At 42.7% G+C, this 21,413-nt stretch overlaps 1 protein-coding gene across 3 annotated transcripts in view; it reads left to right on the top strand.

Moving 5' to 3' along the window:
* FOXJ3 (forkhead box J3) overlaps positions 1-16,210 on the top strand; it is a 147,140-nt gene extending 130,930 nt beyond the window's left edge. For all 3 annotated transcript variants that reach the window (XM_042950255.1, XM_042950254.1, XM_042950256.1), the window contains 2 exons: positions 11,039-11,146; positions 13,191-16,210. In XM_042950255.1, the coding sequence (XP_042806189.1) occupies positions 11,039-11,146; positions 13,191-13,306 (224 nt within the window). In that variant the 3' untranslated portion in view covers positions 13,307-16,210. The remainder of the gene's footprint in view (positions 1-11,038; positions 11,147-13,190) is intronic.
* Positions 16,211-21,413: the final 5,203 nt, after the last annotated feature.

Below are 21,413 nucleotides of genomic sequence, written 5' to 3'. Positions count from 1 at the left end.
ATCTTTCTTTTCCTGAAATCTTTATTTATGTGTCTTTTGGTAGAAATCTTCCATCATCTGTGCTTCTTCCACTTGAATAGCTTACCTAACGTGAAACCCTCAGTGGCTATTTGATTTTGATGACTTACTCATTTCATAAATTATATCCAAGAACCTCATTCAGTGCTTGCCATATACCTGAATTTGTTGAGTGCCCTCTATGTGCCTGACAACTAAGCTTCATGTTTTGATAACTCTTTAGCTCATTCCTGTCTGTGTCTTTCTCTGTCACTTCGTTTTTGGTATCTTCCTGATATATACTCTATGAAAAACATTTTTTATTGTAAAATATAATGTAAAATTCACCATCCCAGTCATCCTTAAATGTATAGTTCAGTGGCGTTAAATATATTCATAGCGTGCAACTGTCCCCACCATCCATCTCCATAACTCTTTTCATCTTGTAAAGTGGATGATATTCTGTACTCATTAAACAATACATCCCCCGCCCCCCATTCTAACCATCCCTCAACCCCCTGCCAAGGCCCTGGAAGCCACTATTCTACTTTCTGTTTCTGATTTTTGACTACTCTAAGTACTTCATGTAAGTGAAATACAGTATTTGTCTTTTTGTGACTGGCTTATTTCACTTCACATCTCTTCATCCATGTTGTGGCACATGTTAGAATTTCCTTCCTTTTTATGGCTGTGTACTAGTGTACTTTATGTGTATACCACATTTGCTTATCCACTCATCTGTTGATGAACACTTAGGATGCTTTCATGTTTTAGCTGTTGTGAATAATGTTGCTGTGAACATGAGTGTACTGATATTTTTTCAAGGCCCAGCTTTCAGTTCTTTTGGGTGTATATCCATATCTGGAATTCCTGGATCTTGTGGTAATTCTGTTTCTTTTCTTTTGTTTTTTAAATATGAAATTTATTGTCGAGTTGGTTCCCATACAACACCCAGTGCTCATTCCAACAGGTGCCCTCCTCAATGCCCATCACCCACCTTCCCCTCCCTCCCACCCCCCCCAATCAACCCTCAGTTTATTCTCAGTTTTTAAATTTTTTTTTTTTAACGTTTATTTTTGAGACAGAGAGAGACAGAGCACGAATGGGGGAGGGGCAGAGAGAGAGGGAGACACAGAATCTGAAGCAGGCTCCAGGCTCTGAGCCATCAGCCCAGAGCCCAACGGGGTCTCGAACTCACGGACCGCGAGATCGTGACCTGAGCTGAAGTCGGACGCCCAACCGACTGAGCCACCCAGGCGCCCCTATTCTCAGTTTTTAAGAGTCTCTTATGGTTTGGCTCTCTCCCTCTCTAACTTTTTTTTTCCCTTCCCCTCTGCCATGGTCTTCTGTTAAGTTTCTCAGGATCCATGTAAGAGTGAAAACATACGTATCTTTCTATGTATGACTTATTTCACTTAGCATAACATTCTCCGGTTCCATCCGTGTTGCTACAAAAGGTCATATTTCTTTCTTTCTCATTGCCAAGTAGTATTCCATTGTGTATGTAAACCACAATTTTTCTTTATCCATTCATCAGTTGATGGACATTTAGGCTCTTTCCATAATTTGGCTATTGTTGAAAGTGCTGCTATAAACATTGAGGTACAAGTGCCCCTATGCATCAGCACTCCTGTATCCCTTGGGTAATTCCTAGCAGTGCTACTGCTGGGTCATAGGGTAGATCTATTTTCAATTTTTTGAGGAACCTCCACACTGTTTTCCAGAGTGGCTGCACCAGTTTGCATTCTCACCAACAATGCAAGAGGGTTCCCGTTTCTCCACATCCTCACCAGCATCTATAGTCTCCTGATTTGTTCATTTTAGCCACTCTGACCAGTGTGAGGTGGTATCTCAGTGTGGTTTTGATTTGTATTTCCCTCATGAGGAGTGACGTTGAGCATCTTTTCATGTGCCTGTTGGCCATCTGGATGTCTTCTTTAGAGAAGTGTCTATTCATGTTTTCTGCCCATTTCTTCACTGGATTATTTGTGTTTCGGGTGTGGAGTTTGGTGAGTTCTTTACAGACTTTGGATACTAGCCCTTTGTCTGATATGTCATTTGCAAATATTTTCTCCCATTCCGTTGGTTGCCTTTTAGTTTTGTTGATTGTTTCCTTTGCAGTGCAGAAGCTTTTTATCTTGATGAGGTCCCAATAGTTCATTTTTGCTTTTAATTCCCTTGCCTTTGGAGATGTGTCAAGTAAGAAATTGCTGCGGCTGAGGCCAGAGAGGTTTTTTCCTGCTTTCTCCTCTAGGGTTTTGATGGTTTCCTGTCTCACATTCAGGTCCTTTATCTATTTTGAGTTTATTTTTGTGAATGGTGTAAGAAAGTGGTCTAGTTTCATTCTTCTGCATGTTGCTGTCCAATTCTCCCAGCACCATTTGTTAAAGAGACTGTCTTTTTTCCATTGGATATTCTTTCCTGTTTTGTCAAAGATTAGTTGGCCATACTTTTGTGGGTCCAATTCTGGAGTCTCTATTCCATTCCATTGGTCTATGTGTCTGTTTTTGTGCCAGTACCATGCTGTCTTGATGATTACAGCTTTGTAGTAGAGGCTAAAGTCTGGGATTGTGGTGCCTCCCGCTTTGGTCTTCTTCTTCAATATCACTTGGGCTATTCGGGGTCTTTTGTAGTTCCATACAAATTTTAGGATTGCTTGTTCTAGCTTCAAGAAGAATGGTGAAATTTTGATGGGGATTGCATTGAATGTGTAGATAGCTTTGGGTAGTATTGACATTTTAACTATTCTTCCAATCCATGAGCATGGAATGTTTTTCCATTTCTTTGTATCTTCTTCAATTTCCTTCATAAGCTTTCTATAGTTTTCAGCATACAGATCTTTTACATCTTTGGTTAGATTTATTCCTAGGTATTTTATGATTCTTGGTGCAATTGTGAATGGGATCAGTTTCTTTATTTGTCTTTCTGTTGCTGCATCATTACTGTATAAGAATGCAACTGATTTCTGTACATTAATTTTGTATCCTGCAACTTTGCTGAATTCATGTATCAGTTCTAGCAGACTTTTGGTGGAGTCTGTCGGGTTTTCCATGTATACATGTCATCTGCAAAAAGTGAGAGCTTGACTTCATCTTTGCCAATTTTGATGCCTTTGATTTCCTTTTGTTGTCTGATCATTGATGCTAGAACTTCCAACACTATGTTAAACAACAGCGGTGAGAGTGGACATCCCTGTCGTGTTCCTGATCTCAGGGAAAGCTCTCAGTTTTTCCCCATTGAGGATGATATTAGCTGTGGGCTTTTGATAAATGGCTTTTATGGTGTTTAAGTATGTTCCTTCTATCCCAACTTTCTCGAGGGTTTTTATTAAGAATGCTGAATTTTGTCAAATGCTTTTTCTGCATCGATTGACAGAATCATATGGTTCTTTTCTTTTCTTTTATTAATGTGATGTATCACATTGATTGATTTGTGAATGTTGAACCAGCCTTGCAGCCCAGGAATGAATCCCACTTGAGCATGGTGAATACTTCTTTTTATATGCTGTTGAATTAGATTCATTAGTATCTTATTGAGAATTTTTGCATCCATATTCATCAGGGATATTGGCCTGTAGTTCTCTTTTTTTTGCTGGGTCTCTGGTTTAGGAATCAAAGTAATGCTGGCTTCATAGAATGAGTCTGAAAGTTTTCCTTCCCTTTCTATTTTTTGGAACAGCTTGAGAAGGATAGGTATTATCTCTGCTTTAAATGTCTGGTAGAATTCCCCAGGGAAGCCATCTGGTCCTGGACTCTTATTTGTTGGGAAATTTTTGGTAACTGATTGAATTTCTTTGCTGGTTATGGGTCTGTTCAAGTTTTCTATTTCTTCCTGTTTGAGTTTTGGAAGTGTGTGGGTGTTTAGGAATTTGTCCACTTCTTCCAGGTTGTCCAGTTTGTTGGCATATAATTTTTCATAGTATTCTCTGATAATTGCTTGTATTTCTGAGGGGTTGGTTGTAATAATTCCATTTTCATTCATGATTTTATCTATTTGGGTCATCTCCCTTTTCTTTTTGAGAAGTCTGGCTAGAGATTTATCAATTTTGTTTATTTTTTCACAAAACCAACTCTTGGTTTTATTGATCTGCTCTACAGTTTTTTTAGATTCTATGTTGTTTATTTCTGCTCTGATCTTTATTATTTCTCTTCTTCTGCTGGGTTTGGGGTGTCTTTGCTGTTCTGCTTCTAGTTCCTTTAGGGGTGTGCTGTTAGATTTTGTATTTGGGATTTTTCTTGTTTCTTGAGATAGGCCTGGATTGCAAAAACATCTCATCCTCAGGTTGAAGAAGCAAAGAGGAGTGAAGAAAGATATCGCTCAAAGTCTCTGCAGTAGAGATTGTGACCGGAATGGACTTCCGGAACAAAAACCACTTCTGAAATACATATGATTTCCACTCATTCACAGGCAGATCTATCCTACTTTAGGTCTTCAGAGATCCCCACTGTGCCAAGCTCAGGGTCTAGCACTGGCGGGAGCTCCACCCTGGGTTGCGGAAGTAATCCAAATTACTGCTTGACTATGGTTAGCAGCAGGGTTATCAGCGAATAGCTCTTTTCCAGTTGGTCGGCCTGCCAAAAGCCGAGCCAGGCTTTTCACCGAGAACCCTCTTAGCAAGCTTCCCTGTTTCATTTTTTTGAGGAACCACCATACTGTTTTTCACAGTGGCTATACCATTTTACAATCCCACTAACAGTGTACAAGGGTTCCAGTTTTTCTGCCTCGCCAACATTTGTTATTTTCTGTTTTTTTTTTTTTTCTCTTTCTTTTTAAAAAAAATAGTTATTGGGTGTGAGGTGGTATCTCATTGTAGTTTTGATTTGCATTCGTTGATAATTAGTGATACTGAGCAGCTTTTCATCTGCTTATTGGCCATTTTTGGATCTTCTTTGGAGAACTGTCTATTCAAGTCCTTTGTCCATTTTTTAACTGGGTTGTGTTTTTGTTTTGTTGCTGAGTTTTTAGTAGTTTTTGTTAGTAGTTCTTGATATTTCTGGTTATTAACGCTTTGTCAGGTACATGATTTGCAGATATTTTCTTTTATTATTTTGTTTTCTTTTTTTACTGTGTTGATAGTATCTTTTGATGCACAGTTTTTAAATTTTTCATGGAGTCCAGCTCATCTGTTTTTTGTTGCCTATGACTTTGGTATCCTATCCAAGAAATCATTGCCAAATCCAATGTTATGTAGCTCTTTCCCTATGTTTTCATCTAAGAATTTTATGGTTTAGGTCTTGCATTTAAGTCTTTGACCCATTTTGAGTTAATTTTTGTATATGCTGTCAGATAATAGTCCAGTTTCCTGCTTTTGCATATGTATATCCAGTCTTTTCCTAGCTGAAAAGACTGTCCTTTCCCCATAGAAAGGTTTTGACACCTTTGTTAAAAATCATTTGACCAGGGGCTCCTGGGTGGCTCAGTCAGTTGGGCGTCTGACTCTTGGTTTCAGCTCAGGTCGTGATCTCATGGTTCATGGGTTCAAGCCCCACATTGGGCCCCACACTGACAGCGCAGGGCCTGCTTAGGATTTTCTCTCCCTCTCCCTCTGCCCCTTCCCCACCCCCTCTCAAAATAAATACACAAACTTGAAAAAAAATCATTTGACTATATATGCAAGAGTTCGTTCCTGGGTTCTGTGTTCTATTCCAGTGTTCTTACTATATTTGTCTTTATGCCAGCACCACATTATTTCAGCTACTATATTTTTGCAGTAAGTTTTGAAATCAGGAAGTGTGAGTCTGCCAGCTTTGTTGTTCATGATAGTTTTGGCTCTTCAGGGTCCCTTGAGATTCCCTATACATTTTAGGATGGGATTTTCTGTTTTTGCCAAAAAGAAAAAATGGATTTTTGATACATTACATTGTATCTGTAGATCACATTGACTCTGTAGATCACTTTGGATAGTATTGACATCTTAACAGTATTGTCTTCCAGTCTGTGAACATGAGATACGTTTTCATTTAATTTATGTCGTCTTGAATTTCTTTCAGCAGTGTTTTTGTAGTTTTCATTGTACAAGTCTTAAACTTCTGTAATAATTCCTAAGCATTTTTTATGCCACTGTAAATGGACTTATTTCTATAATTTCCTTTTTCAGATTGCTCATTGTGTAAAAATGGAACTGATTTTTGCATATTGGCTTTGTATCCTCTACTTTGCTGGATTTACTTATTCTGACAGTTTGCTTACTTTGGGGGTGTAAACTTTGGAGGTTTTTACATATAAGATCATATCTGTGAGCTGAGATAAATATACTTTTTCCTTTCTGATTTTGATGCCTTTTATTTCTCTTTCTTGCTTAATTGCTCTGGGTAGAACTCCCAGTAGTATGGTGAATGAAAGTGGTAAAAGTCGACATCCTTGCTGTGTTCTTGGTCTTAGAAAAGTTTTCAAGTCTTTCACCATCGAACATAATGTTTGCTGTGGGATTTCCGAATATGGTTTTTAACATGTTAAAGTAGCTTCCTTTTATTCCTAGTTTGTGTTTTTATTATGAAACTTTCATCATTAACTTCTCCTGCATCAATTGAGATGAGCATGTAGGTTTATCCCCCCCTTTATTCTGTTAGTGTGGTGTATTGCATTGATCAATTTTCATATGTTGGACTACCCTTTTATATTCCAGAAATAATCTCACTTGGTCATGGTGTTTAATCCTTCTAATATGGTATTAAATTAATTTTGCTTGTATTTTGTTTAGACTTTTTGGATCAGTGTTCATAAAGGACACTGGTCTGTAGTTTCCTTGTTAGGTGTCTTTGTCTCACTTTGGTATCAGGCTAATTTTGGCCTCATGGGATGAGTTAGGAAGTGCTTCCTATCTTTCATTGTTTTGGAAAAGTTTGAGAAGGATTGGTGTTAGTTATTTAAATGTTTGGTATAATTCACCAGTGAAGCTGTCAGGTCCAAGGCTTTTGTTTGCTGATAGATTTTTGATTAACTGATTCAATCTTATAGTTTTAAGTGTATTCAGATTTTCTATTTCTTTGTGATTTAGTCTTGGTGGCTCTTGTGTTTCTAGGAATTTGTTCATTTCATCTAGGTTATCCAATATATTAGTGTACGGTTGCTTGTAGTACTCTCATATGATCCTGTTTTTTTACTTTTTGATCAGTTTTAGTAATTTTTTAATGTTTATTTTATTTTTGTGAGAGAGCGAGCGAGCAAGCACAAGTGGGGAAGGGCAGAGAGGGAGACACAGAATCCGAAGCAGGCTCCAAGCTCTGAGCTGTCAACACAGAGCCCAACATGGGGCTTGAACTCAAACTGTGAGATCATGACCTGAACCAAAGTTAGATGTTTAACTGACTGAGCCACCCAGGTGCCCCATTTTTTATCCATTGTACTATCACCACTTTCATTTCTGATTTTATCCGTTCTCTATTTTATTTATCTCTGCTCTAATCTTTATGATTTCCTTCTTTCTGATAGCTTTGGATTTATTCTGTTCTTTTTTTGTAGATCTTTTTTTTTTTTTTTTTTTTTTTTTTAATGTTTATTTATTTTGAGAGAGGTATTGAGTGTGCACCAGCATGGGAGGGGCAGAGGGAGAGAGAGAATCCCAAGCAGGCTAACAGTCAGCACAGAGCCTGATGCAGGTCTTGAACTCATGAACCATGAGATCGTGACCTGAGCTGAAATTGAGTCAGACACTTAACTGAGCCACCCAGGTGCCCCTGTAGGTCTTAAAATTGTAAAGTTAGGTTTTTGATGGAGATCTTCCTTGTTTTTATGTGTTTATGACTATAAATTTCCCCCTTGACACTACTCTGGCTGTAAATTTCCCCCTTGACACTACTCTGGCTGTTCCATAAGTCTCCATATGTTGTTTTGTTTACATTTGCCTCTAAGTATTTTCTAATTTTTCTAATGATCTCTTCTTTGATCTGTTAGTTGTTTGAGGGTTGTTTTAACTTCCACAAATTTGAGAATTTTCCAGTTTACTTCTGTTACTGATTTCTAACTTCATCCTGTTGTGGTCAGAGAAGATACTTTGTATATCTTATCATTTAAAATCTGTTGAGCCTTAATGTGGAGCCTAAATATGATCTGTCCTATGAAATGTCCAGGTGCACTTGAGAAGAATGTGTATACTATACTGTTTTGGGTACAATGTTCTATATTTGTTAGATCTAGTCGGTTTATTGTGTTCTCTGTTTCCTTACTTCTCTTCTGCCTGGTTGTTCTTTCCATTATTGAGTGTGGGGTATTTACATCACCAATTATTATTGCAGAGTTGTTTATTTCTCCTTTCCATTCTGTCAGTTTTTGCTTCATATTTTTTGTGGTCTATTATTAGGTGCATAAGGTGTTTATAATTGTTATGTCTTTTTGCTGTATTGAACCTTTTGTTGATATATAATGTCCTTCTTTGTCTTTGTAACCTTTTTTGATTGAAAGTCTGTCTGATACTAATGTAGTAATCCCTGTTCTCTTTGGTTGCTTTTTGGCATGGAATATCTTTTTCAATCCTTCCACATTCATTTTATGTGTGTCTTTGGATGTAAAGTGAGTCTTTTATAGATATGTGTTCTTACATATTCTGCCAGTCTCTGTCTTTTGATTGGAGAATTTGATCCCTTCACATTTAAAGTAATTACTGGTGAGTGATTTCTGTCATCTATAAGGTTTTATAGGTTTTTGACACTTATTTTTGCATTACTGTCTTCTTTTGTATTTAGTTGATTTTTTGTAGTGAAATATTTGAATTCTTTCACATTCCTTTTGTGTATATTGCATAGCGCTTTGTGGTTGCCATGGGGATTACATTTACCATCCTAAAGTTATAACACTCTAATCAAATTTTCAAAAGCCAAAGATAAAGAGACAATCTTAAAAGGAGAGGGAAGTGACTTGTCACATACAAAGGAACCTCAATAAGATAGAAGATTTTTCATGAGAAATGCTGGGAGTCAGAAGTCAGTGGGCTAATCTATTCAAAGTGCTAAAAGAAAAAGTGTCAACCAAGAATTGCTAAACCCAACAAAACTGTCCTTTTCAAGAGGGAGGGAGAAAATAAGACATTTCCAGATAAACAAAGGCTAAAGAAGTTTGTTACCATTAGACCTGCCCTCCAAGAAATGCTCAAGGGAGTTGTGCAGGGTGAAATAAAAGGACACTAGACAGTAACTCAAAGCTGTATGAAGAAATACAGATCTCAAAAAAGGTAAATACATGAGAATCACAAGAGCTAGTATTACTGTAGCAACAATCTATAACTACTTTTTCTTCTCTACACGACTAAAGAGACTAATATATTTTCTAAAAACGATTAGTCTAGAAGCTTATATTATTGTAACTTTCATTTGTAACTCCACATGTTGTTTTCTACATAATTTAAGAGACGAATGCATTTAAAGGAATTACTGATATATATTTTTGGGCACACTATGTATAAAGAAGTGATTATGTGATGTCAGCAACCAAAAGGGGTAGAGATGGAGCTGTAAAGGAACTGAGGTTCTGGGTATTATAGAAGTTAAACTGATATAAATCTCCATAAAAATCAGTTGTCTTTTGATTGTGACTTGAATTTTTAAGGATGAGTAGAAAGAGAGCTAAGATTTTACAAGACAGAGGCTGAGAAGTCACTGATAAATGAGTGACCATATTACTCAAAGTGGCATAGTCCCTCCACCCTGGTGCAGTGTTTAGAAATTGCACCAGCCACTCATGTAAAGCCTCATCAGCACTTGGGGGCAGGATTTTTCCTCTAAGAATATACTAGAGCTGCAGCTTAGTGTAACTTTTCTCCTTTCTTTTCTTCCTAAATCTTCAGTATGGGAAATTGGCCAAAGAGTTTAGTTCTGACTGTAAACTTTGCTATAAAAAGTCATGTTATCTTGGGAAGCAGTGGCTGGAAGTCAGAGGTCTGGGTTCTGTTCCTGGTTCTGTCTTATTTTTCCTCTGGTCTTAGGTCCTCATTTGCATGAACAGAGGTAGGCCTGAATTAGACTGTTTCAGACGCTGTTTTAAGCATGGACAGTCTGACATTCCAGTGACAGGTAAAAACTTGTGAGCAGCCAAATACAGTGTTCCTACCATGAGTATCGTTTTAGTTTCCTCTGGGAAAATGGTTGCTATTTTCTAGTTTGATTACAGCAGTGGTAGAATGCAATTGTAATTTGTGTGACACAATAGAATACCTAAGGGAGAAATAGCCTTTCCAGAATTCCAGATGCTCCATACAATGTGAGCCAGTGTTATGGTTCTTTTTCCCCAGGAGTAATTGGTGGTGGGCTTATGATGTTTGCTTCCCTCTCTTTCTACTTTGCATTAGGATGCAATGTAATTGACATTTTAGAGCTGTTACACTTAATGGCTCCTGTCAACAAAAATATATTAAGAACCTTCTGAAATGCCATTCAAATGAGATTTCTGTTTCCCATCTCCACACTTCTGAATAATACATTTTTGATCACCTTTACTTGTTAAACTTGCGCAGATCTTTCCTGTCATTTTGTGCCCCCATTCACTTTGTTAATCAGCTAGGGCACTTACAGATAGGTCTGCTTTGAAAGTGAGAAAATCAGGGACATAGGGACAGTGGTTACTAGAAAGAGCCTGTGATTTAGGAGAACTGGATTGTAGCCCTACCCCTGTCAAACTGATATTCTTTGGGCAAGTCTGCTTAGTCTCTCTGAGCCTCGGTTGCCTCAGCCATAAAATGGGGATAATCCCTGTCTTGCCCTCATTTTGGACTTAATGGGAGGCTCAGATGGTAATAGATATGAAAATGCTTTTGAACTGTTATGAAGTATATAACAACAATAGAGACATATAACTTGCCTTCAGGCCTCCAGACGGTAAGAGAGCTGGAATTAGCATCGTGTACTCACATCCAGCCTGGCACCATGTTCGAGAAGCCAGCACCACCTTTTGGTAGTTTTAGCATCTGAAAGGAGTAATTTTTCTTTCTCTTTTCTTCCTTGCCTTACCTGCTTAATTTAGTTTTAGGTAACAATTGTATTAAGATTTTAATGTTTAACTTGTTTATTTATGGCAATATGTTTTCCTTCTTTCTGTTTTTCAATCTGATTAGGAAATTTGTACATAGACTCCAGGCAAAATCTCCCTCCTTCAGTGATGCCGCCCCCTGGTTACCCTCACATCCCACAGGCACTCAGCACTCCAGGAACGACTATTGCAGGTAATTTGGGCTGTGTTGCGTTGCATTTGGTACTCAGAGGGTGATACGGAAAAGCTTTAGCTGTCTCAGCAGTGAACAAGGCCATTGAGGAGGGAGTAAACTCCTTGGTGAGGGAGGATGGGGTGTGGGGTGCAGAGTTACTTGGCTTCAGTGCTGAGGAAGGGGATTCAAGTGCCATTTGCTCTTTAGGCCATTTGACCTGAAGTCTCTTCGATGCTATGATTCTAATTGTTGTCCTGCCTCTCTAATGAGGTCCAGGGCATAGAGCTTGTCCTGGGGTCTTAGGAATCTTTGAGGCTTTTTGACTTTGATGGGACTTGAGCAGGCTTCAAGAACTTGCTTTGATTAGCTCCTACGTATTCTGTTCCATTCATTCTGCTGAAGTCCCCCTCCCCCCTCCCCACCTCTAGTTTCTAAGGAAGCCTCTTACAGAAGAGGTAAGTTGCAGGAGTCACTGGTTCATAAGCTTTCCCCCCTAGGTTCCTGAATACAGGATAAGTTACATTTACCAGGGCAGCAAAGGCAGGCACATGGTTAGAGGTGGAAGGGAGCTTAAGGATTATCTAGACGAGGAAATGGAGGCTCAGAAGTTGAGATAACTTGCTCAGAGCCCCCAGTTTGGCTAAGTTGCCAAACCAAGACTCAAGCCTTGATATCTGGATTTAGAGTTCATTGTTTTTCTCGTGTACCACACTGCCCCCTCCACTTAGGCTGCTCGAGGAGCAGAATGGTGATGTGCAGACAGGAACTCAAAACCCCCAAAGAACTGTGTGCCAGGTAATAGTGAAGGAGGAGTTGGGGGCCAAGTGACCTGTTCTTTGGTGAACAGGAAAGAATAAGTGTTATCTGTCCTCAGCACTCACCAGGAACTTGCAAGTGGCAAGATAGGGTAGTTAAGACTCTGGCACTGGATTCGCAGGGTTTGCATTCTGGTGCTTTGCCACTTGATAGCTGCCTAACCTTACTATTTCCACTTCCTTCTCTGTTAAAGAGAGCTCACAACACTATCTAACTCCGAGGATTGTTAAGAGAATTGAATGAAAATTATAGGCAAATCACTTAAATTAGTGCTTGGCACATAGTTAAGATATTTATAAGTTAAAAAATAAATATAGGCATTTCTGCTGTACTGTGATGTATTGAAAACCTTAGCATTTTGTAAAACGGTACATTAAAAATGGCAGGGCTTATAAGAAAAATGAGATTAGCAGCAGACTACTTGAAACTTTGTAATCAGGTCAAGCAAGCCAAACAAAAACTGTAATCCAGTAAAAAAATCTGCATGAAAAGGATATGTTTAATTCCTGATAAAAGAATGAATTCTGCAAGTAAACAGAGATTATTACTTTTAAAAAAAAGTCTGGTTTGGAAAGGGGTTTGTCAAAGCCATGGTGACAAGGGTAGAACACACCAAAATTGCAGAGCACAAGCTCTTGCACACGGCCACACAGATCTAAGAAGAGGAACGTGGAGAGCGGGCGCCCTGTCCTGCACTCAGGGAGGGCCTCCGGCACTCAGCCACGCTGATATCCTCTGTGTTTACCCGCTGTTACTTGGTGGCTCAAAAGTTAACTTGCTGGTGAGAATTCATGATGACCCAGTGTGACCTCACTGGTACACTGACATCATTCTCCTTTTCCCATTCTCATGGGAGCCAATTCATGTTGCTGAAACACAGATTGACGCAGGACAGACTAAGAGAAAGGGTTGTGCCCATACTTGGGCACTCTAGCATTCTTTTTATGCCCTCCTTGCTATCTCCTGGTTTAATCCAACAGGTGTGGGTTTTGGAGCCAAGTGAATGGAGTTCAAATCACTTCCCTTTACTAGTTGGATGACCATGGGTAACTTGCTCATTCTGTTAAACCCAGGCCTTGTTATTTATAAAATGAGGATCATAAGAGCCACCTCGGTGAAGGCTCTTACGTAGATTAGAGCAATAATGTGCACTGAGTGCCTGGCACATAGTAAGTACTCAATCAGTGTTCATTTATTTCTTTCTTCTCTACCCAAGTCACTGCTGACATTGCCTCCTTCCTTCTAGGCCATCACGGAGCCATGAACCAGCAGCACATGATGCCTTCCCAAGCCTTCCAGATGCGGCGCTCTCTGCCTCCAGATGACATCCAGGATGACTTTGATTGGGATTCAATTGTGTAGAGCTTGTTTCTGCAAAGGCACCAGACCCCAGCGTCACCTTTCTGTGCAGTGAAGGGAAAGGTTTCAGAGAATCCAGTCGAGAAAACAAAGTTGCTAATCACTTTACCGATGTTATCAAAATTTCTTTTGAAGACAATCAAAAAGATTTTAGCTGGATAAATTACTGCTTTTATCTGACCCAAACAAGTACTACATGTTTGTCTCCCTGCCAGCTGCCCTATGTAGCTCCTAACTGTTGTGTGATTTGAACGGCTTTTGCATATTTGTGTCAGTTCCATGTTGACCACAAGTGCCAGACTGATTTTTCAGACAGAGCCTATTTTGCTGCAAGCAGTTTATAGATACATATGTGTAAATATATGTACAAAAATTACTGAAAGGCTTCAGTTTTTCTAATTGGATTATTACGTCTTGGAAAGAAAGTTAACTGTGAGTTTTTATTCCTCGTTAGGCTATTTTCTGCAGGATGCTTTTAACTGATGTAGGCAACTGAAAGGAAATGGATTTTTTCAAAGCCCAGTTCCCCTCATTTAATCTGTTTTTCAGAAACATGGGCATTGAGTTCTACTCAGTAAGGACCCAGAGTTTGATGCTTTCCAAACAGTCCAGAGGGGCATGTTGTTCCTGAGCAGCATAAAGAACTGACCAAATTTGTTCTGATGCTTGGGGGGATTATAGAGTTTATGTTGTACCTTTTCCACGTCTGTTTCCCTAAATCTGCATTATAACAGTTCTAAAATTTCTTTGATCGATTAGCAGCTGGGCATATTGCTCAGCTCTTTAACAAAATCATTGCCTCCATATTCACTCTTGTATTTATTATTCAGAAGTGTTATTTTAATATTTATTGCTACCTTCTGTGAATGCTCAGCTCCTATTGGGTTCATTAAGGAGAAGTGCGGTGTCTGAAAGCACAGAATTGTTTTTCTTAAGAGTTTACAGACAAGACAATCAGAAAGATTGTGTCATTCTCTTTGTCAGCACTCCTTTTACCGTGAGAGTGCATGTCTCTGTCTTAGCATTCCTGCTGATTGAGACTTACTAGCTAAATAGAATTTTTCTGGAATTTGAATCAGAGTTCATTTGGGCAGTAGAACAGCAGGGCACTGTTTATAAAGCAGGTTTCCTCACTCATTCTCTTTCCACTTAGGAAGCACTGAAAGGAGGGTAGAGCCACACATAGATTTTATTTGCCTCAGTCTTCAGTGCAGATGTCATTAAGTGGTTTGCTGTTTCTGTTGTCCTTTGTGTCTGTGTATGCATGACATTTGGTTACTTTCCTTGAAATGCAGCCTGCCTCTTTGAGGTTTTTATTAGTTGTTTTTTTTGTTTTGTTTTGTTTCATATCATATCATAGTTACTTTGCATGGATTGATTGTCTTAGTTTTATAATAAAAGTAACAGAAATTACATTTTTTTTTTAATGAATAGATTTTTAATTGGTTCTTTAGACCATAAAAAGGTGGAATTTCTTTCAGTTATGATGAGGGAATGATCTGTTCCATCAAATCAGGGGGTAATCACTGCTCACTGGTTGCTTTTCAGCATCTCTAGTCTCTACAGCCATGCTTATTAAATCACTCCAGTTAGCCTTAGTGATTTTGTGGTTGAGTGTCCTCTGCTGGGACTAGACAGACATCTTTGTTTCTGTATGTGTGTATGTGAGAGTGTTTGTCACTGTGTGTGGCTATTTTGTTTTAATGGAGTGTTGCCTTTAATGAATCACTGGGAGGCCAGCCACGGTAAAAGGCTGATGAGGTTGGGGAGAAAGGAAGGGCTTTTATGTTCCTGTTGTTTGGACCTTGCTTGGCATGAAAAATGAAGCTCGGTTCCAGCCCCTTGGCTCGGTGAAAATCGGAGGATTCTGGCAAGGCAGCCAACAGGCCCCTCTTACGTGGATCGGAGGCAAGATGAGCTAGCAGCCTGCAGAGCAAACACTTGGAAAAATGGGGGTGATTTTCAATAGTCTGCTCAAGTCACTGTTTTCTAGATACCACAAAAGCTGTTTTGAAACTTTAAATTGCTTGGGTAGCAATGTGCACTTTAAACAATTTGGGTATTGGAATGCAGTCTTACATTGAATGATTTGAGTAGAAACCACTGATGAAGATTTTACAAATTGTGTGAAGCTGATTTCCCATTTGGCAATCATTTACTGATTTGCAGTGATCAATATTTTTATGAGAATTTAAACCTAACCACACACGGCCCTGGAGGCAGAGCCTCCACTCGGACCCATCCCACCCTTGTGACTCAGGTGGCCCGGGAGCCCAGGACAGGCCTTCGTGGGGGGCGCCAGACAGCCGGGAGTTACCCGGTGAGGTGCAGCGCATCCCCTCTGGCGGCTGTTTCTGTTGCTAGTTGTCAGTGCAGAACAAGCTCTGTCTTGGGTTTAAATTGACCGAAGACTCTTGGGGAAAAGAATAATAAATGCATATAATCAGATGGGGGCACTCTGTCCAGGAGAATAATCCGACTGGCATTTGTGGCAGTTTTTGAAATGTAAACGTATTCATGTGTGTTCTTGTAAATACATGTCTCTCAGATGTCCTTTGAAGTGGGAGGGAATCAATCCGGGGATTATTTCAAATGGAATAGAGTATTTTGATATTGTTCATTCAGAGGGTGATGTGTACATATCTATATTGTATATATGTGATGAAAATGCATTGGCTTTTTGTGCAAACACAATCTGCTCTCTGTACTGCTGTTGGACAGTCAGTGTTTTAATGTTTCTACAGTTTTGCTATTGCACGATTTCATATTTTGCCTCTATGATGAACGGCACCCATTCTTTGTAACTGTTTAGTGCTGTAAAGAAATATCCCAAGTGTCATTAGGATTGTTGCTGCCAGACTGATATGCATGAATGGCACTTAAAATAAATATATTATGTTAACTCTATTTACAACACCAGTTGGCCTGTGTCATTTGCTACAGTTGAGGGAACAAGATTGGAGCCAGTCCTGATGCAGAAACTTGCAGTCAGTCCTTGTGGTCTTGGAGATTGTATGTCCCATTTGTTGCTGCCTTTAGGAATATCTCACTAGCTCTAAGAAGAACTTCCTTAGTTTCTCTGAGCCTCGTTTTCCTCATTTGCAGTGCTTCTAAAATGAGAATAATAATACCTGTCTCCTAGAGTTGTAGTGGGATTAAATAAATCAATGCATTTATACATTTAGAACAGTATCGGAACACAAAAAAGTACTCAGCGTGTGCCAGGTGCGATGCTAAGTAGATACTGTTATTCTCATGATATGGGTACAATGGCTCCCCCAGATCCTTTGTTGGAAGTGACAGAGCTGAGTTTGAATCTGGGTCATTTGAATCCAATGTTGTGTTCTTTTTACACCATCCTCCATTACTTCCAGGAAATTCCCCTACCTTCCCCCTATCTTTGGCCCCTGTTCTTGCCCCCGTGCGGCCTTCCCAGAGAGCTACTTCTAAAGGTGAAAGTGGAGCTTCTTAAAGTTTGCCGAACAGACACCAGCTCAAGCCTTTCCATGAGAAAGCCACAACCCCTGCCTTTAGCGAGTGCAGACTTCTCCGGGACAGGTGTGGACAGCAGCCGGGGGGAGCAGCCTTGGCACAGCAAAGTTCTGCTGGTGAGGAGGTGGGTCATGCTGAGGGCTGAGGCAATGGTTTAGGAAGGCCTCAGGCTGGCATGGGCTGTTTCATTTGAGTCTTAAAAGGGCCCTGGACACACAGGAGAAGGTTTTTCCATTTATACTACTGGGCCAGGCACGAAAGCTAGACCAGCAGAGGGCTGGAGTTTGAAGCGGGAGTAGTTGTGGCTTGTCAGGGAAGAACCAAGCACAGTGATCCTAGGAGGTAAGTGATGGTGGCCCAGCTTGACTGACATGACAGGTGCAGAGGCTAAGCACTGGGCAGGGAGCAACATGGATGGAAGTGGACTTGAAGTTGCAGTCTGCCTCCCTCAGGAAAGGTAGGGCTTCCTGCCCAGGGCCTCTTGCTACTTCTAACTTAACTGTACATCACTGCTAGGAAAAGCTATTTGTTGCAACTTTACAGTTGGGGAAACTGAGGCTCAGAAAGGTTAACTTACCTGAGTTCTCCCAAGCCAATGGATCTGGGATAATTCAGTCTGGGACTGACCCCAAAGCTCATTTCTTTTTGCCCTACTGCCTTCCACAAGGGAATTTTCCCAAAGCCAGAGATAACGCCTGCCCACCAGCGTATAAGGGTCCCTTGGAGAGAGGAGCTCTTTTTTCCCGTTAGAGGTAAATCTTGGTCATCAGCAGGGCCTCTGAAGGACTGTAGTTGGGGCATGGTTAAGTCTGGCCACTTTGTGCTGATTCAGGTGCAGCTGAATTTGGGCTCATCAAATGAAAAAAGTAAACAAGATCATTAAGATGCAGGTTTAACTCTTGAGCTTTTGACATGTTCCAGTGTGCAAAGGGCTGCTGTTTACAGATGCGCCCTTACCAGTTGGATAAAGCAGTCCTGCAGAAGCCACAGTAGCATCAGTTAGCATTCATATGAGGGTCCAGTGTAAACGCCCTAGGATCACAGAGCTGTCTTAAAGGCTTCCAGCTAGAAGGGGCTTTTGAAGTCTAGTGATGACCTAGTGAGCAAGGGAAGTGACTTGCTCGAAGTCACAGATCTAGAGGATTTGGGGAAGGGCAGGAGTGGAGAACGTCATTTACTTGGCAAGCATTTAAAACTCCTACATAGATCTTATTTGATCTACGCAAGAACCTGATGCTGTAGTATGTTACTCCCCGTTTTACAGCAGAGAAGCAGGCACAGTGCAGCTACATCCTGAATGCCTTCCATCAAAGCTCTCCTAGTTCAGCTCAGCCAAAAAGGGAGAATGGAAATACCGAAGATCCACCTGCGACGAACATGTGCCCCTCTGTGAGTGCGAGGTGGAAAATCTGAACCTGAGACCATAAGTGGTAGCTGCGTCCATGTACCTGTCTGCGTGAGCATCTGTCTCGTCGCCGAGCGTGATTCCGGCGGGTTAAGATACACCTGTTCTGTGCAATATTGCTTTTGGATGCAAGCCAGCTACTTCAAAGACCTACTGTAACCAAGAGTAGAAAAACTGGCGTTATTGGCCTTACTGAGACATGGTCTCTTTATCCCCAACATGGTGCCTTCCTAAAGGATTTTCAAGAGTGGCTTTGAACTTCACCTCCCTGTGTCTCTCCCTCCATTTATGATGTGTGACTAGTCAACATGTGCCAAGCACAGACCTGGGAGGTGGCTGCAGCAGAGCCAGAACTCAGCCCCGAGTCAGGGCTGTCTCCAACCTCTAAATCTCAAGCAGTGCCCCTAAGTAACGCTGACCCCAGAAGTACAGAATAGGACGGCGACTGTTTATTGTTACTTAATATTACTTATCCCAGGCGCTTGATGTAGAGCGTATTTACTGTTCGAAACAGCTATTATTATCAACCTCATTTTTGCAAACGCAGAATCTGAGCTATAAAGAGATCAAGTCACTGGCCCAGTGTCATCCAGCTCGTAAGTTAGTAGATGTAATAATAGCAGCGACAGCCGGAGAGCTGCCATTTCAGACCTAGGCCGCCCAGCCCTGCTGTTCTGCCCTCTTCATCACAACGTGCCCTTGATTCCTATTCCCAGGGCTGGCCCGTCAGAGCGTCAGGGCCTCCAAGCAGCGAGGCTGCAGTGAGCACCGGAGGCCACCAGAGGGCAGAGGGCTGCGGCTGTGTGCCTTTCCCACTGGGGCTGTGCTCCCTTTCTCCACAGCCCCCAGGGCTGGCTGCTCCCTGGGTAGGGAGCCCAGCCACCGGCCCTCGGATCTTCTCCCGATTTAGAGCTTGCCGGACGGAGCCAGGAGCCCGCCTAGTTCTCATCAGTAAACATACTGCTGGGGCCTACTCCAGAGCTGCCTCTGAGCCTGCTGCCCTGTCCCAGCCCTTCTGCTGTCTGCTGTCCCCCTACTCTGACTGAAGGCAGGGTGGGAAAGCTCAGCCCACCTTCACCCCCAAACTCTGACTGTCCTGAGTTTCTGCCTTTCTCGGACCGACTGATGCTGGGGGCTGGCGTTGTTCAGGCAGATATGGAGAGAGGGCTGTGGCCCTCCCAGCCCTGCTTCAGCCTAAGCAGGTTCTGGTGTCCCCACACACTCACACTCTCCCGCGGCCGTCACAAACATTGTGATTACTGCCACCATTTGCCAGGCCCTCTGCCCAGTGCTTGACAGCCACTATCTGAGTTAACACTCCCAACTGCTTTGGAGGTCGGGGTCATCATCTCCCTTTTCCTGCTGGTCCCTGCTGTTGAGAGAGGTGAAGTCATTTGCCCAAGGTCACAGCCGGTGAGAGAGGCAGGCAAGAGATCAGGAAGTCAGCTCTGCCTCCCTCCAGTCTGCTCTTCCCACTGAGGCACGCTGCCTCTTCCACAGCACTGTCCAGGTGCCCTTGACTTCCCTCCCCGCAAAAGTCACCACACCACACCCCACTCCACCCCACCCACCTCGGTGCAGGGTCTGAGCTGACGTCATCGCGGGTGAATGATGCCCCTCTCTCAACGCAGGCCCCAAAAGGTCAAAGAGGCAACATCCTCCATGTCCCAGAGGACGCTTCCCTGGAAGAGAGCTGGGTTCCCAGGCACTGTCAGGGTTGAGGACTGGGAGTCCCATACAAAAGAATTCTTCCCCTTTTGTCATCTTGGCCCCGGCCTTGGCCCCATTGCCACTCCTCCCTCCTGATCGGAGCTGGATCCCAGATCTAGCTGTACCTGCTCCTGTCCCCAGGCAGCCCCCACCCTGCCCCGCCCAAAGCTTCCCAGAAGCTGGTCCATCCTGAGCTGCTGGCCTGTGGCTAAGCATGTTCCCTGCAGGCCCCAAAGGCCAGAAAAATACAAGAGGCTACAGTAAGAACACAGACTCTGCAGTCAGAAGAAGCTGGGGTTCCATTTGGGCAAGACACTGTCCTCTCTGAGCCTCGGTTTCCTTATCTATTAAATGGAGATGAAACGCCTTATCTCAAAGCGTTGATGAGACGGTCCAGGAGAAGCCCGACGGAAGGCAGCCGGCCCGGCCCCGGCCCATCTCAGTCCTGAACACTGCCCTGCCCTGTCTGCCGCCGCCTTCTTTGTCTTCCACGCGCAGCCTGTCGCTGCGCCGTCCAGACCAGTCGAGTCTCCTGCACGCCATCCTCGCCCTCCCGGAGCAGGGACAGGGGTGGCATGCATCCCTCGGCTGCTGGACTGGTGCAACACCCCAGGTGCCAGCGTAGTCTTTGGAAATCGCTGCTCTTCTCGTGATCTTCCCCCGCTCTGAACCCTCCCCGACTTGTCACCGTCTCGAGGTGAAGGGCAAAATGCCTCAGCCCGGTATTTAGAGCTTCCCTCCCTGGCTGTTGCCCACAGCACCTCTTGACACATTCTCGGCTTCAGCCCTGTCCACTGCCCCCTTCCTCTCTGTGCTTCCTGCCCTTTGCCCCACGGCCCCCATCTCTGGGGCCTCAAATCTGCCCAGTGACCAAGGCCCAGTTCAAACGCCACCTGGTCGGGCAAGCATTCTCAGACCTGGCCCCAGGGGATCTTCTCTGGTGGCTCTTGGTCTGCTTCCTGCAGAGCCCTGGGGAGGCTGTGCTCCTGTGCTCGTGTCCTGCCCTCCCTCAAGCCTGTGGCCTCCGGAGCATGTGGTGGGAGCTCCAGCTGTGTCCCTTTCCTTCCCGACAGTCTTCGGGGAGGTAGGGCGTCTCAGTGGCCAATGCTGAGAGCAGACTGGGGGCTGGGGGGGTGAGGAGGCAGCTGCCAGTTAATGGGGCTCCGACACTGCCGCCTCCTGGCCAGGCCACAGGGATGTGAGATGACAACCAGACACACCCTCTGTCCACTCCCCCGCTGCCCCCTGGAGCATCAGTGAAAGAGCCTGCCTACCCCAGGGCCTGGGGGAGAGGAGGGACCCCTCCAGCCCAGCCTGGACTTGGATCAAGCCAATAGGCTTCAGATGCCAACTCAGCAGGCATTTCCTGTGTAACACTGGGCACTCTCTTCCGACAGCCTCTGTTTCCTCTTCTGTAAAATGGGCATCATTGACCTACTTCCTGGAGTCTGACTCAGCAGCTGCTCCTTTCTTCTTCCCCTTCTTTAAAGATGGGAGCCTGGG

This window comes from Panthera leo, chromosome C1 (assembly GCF_018350215.1).
Source record: "Panthera leo isolate Ple1 chromosome C1, P.leo_Ple1_pat1.1, whole genome shotgun sequence".
Lineage (NCBI taxonomy): Eukaryota > Metazoa > Chordata > Mammalia > Carnivora > Felidae > Panthera > Panthera leo.
The sequence above is the reverse complement of the archived record's forward strand: the minus strand, read 5'-3'. Positions and strand labels throughout refer to the sequence as shown.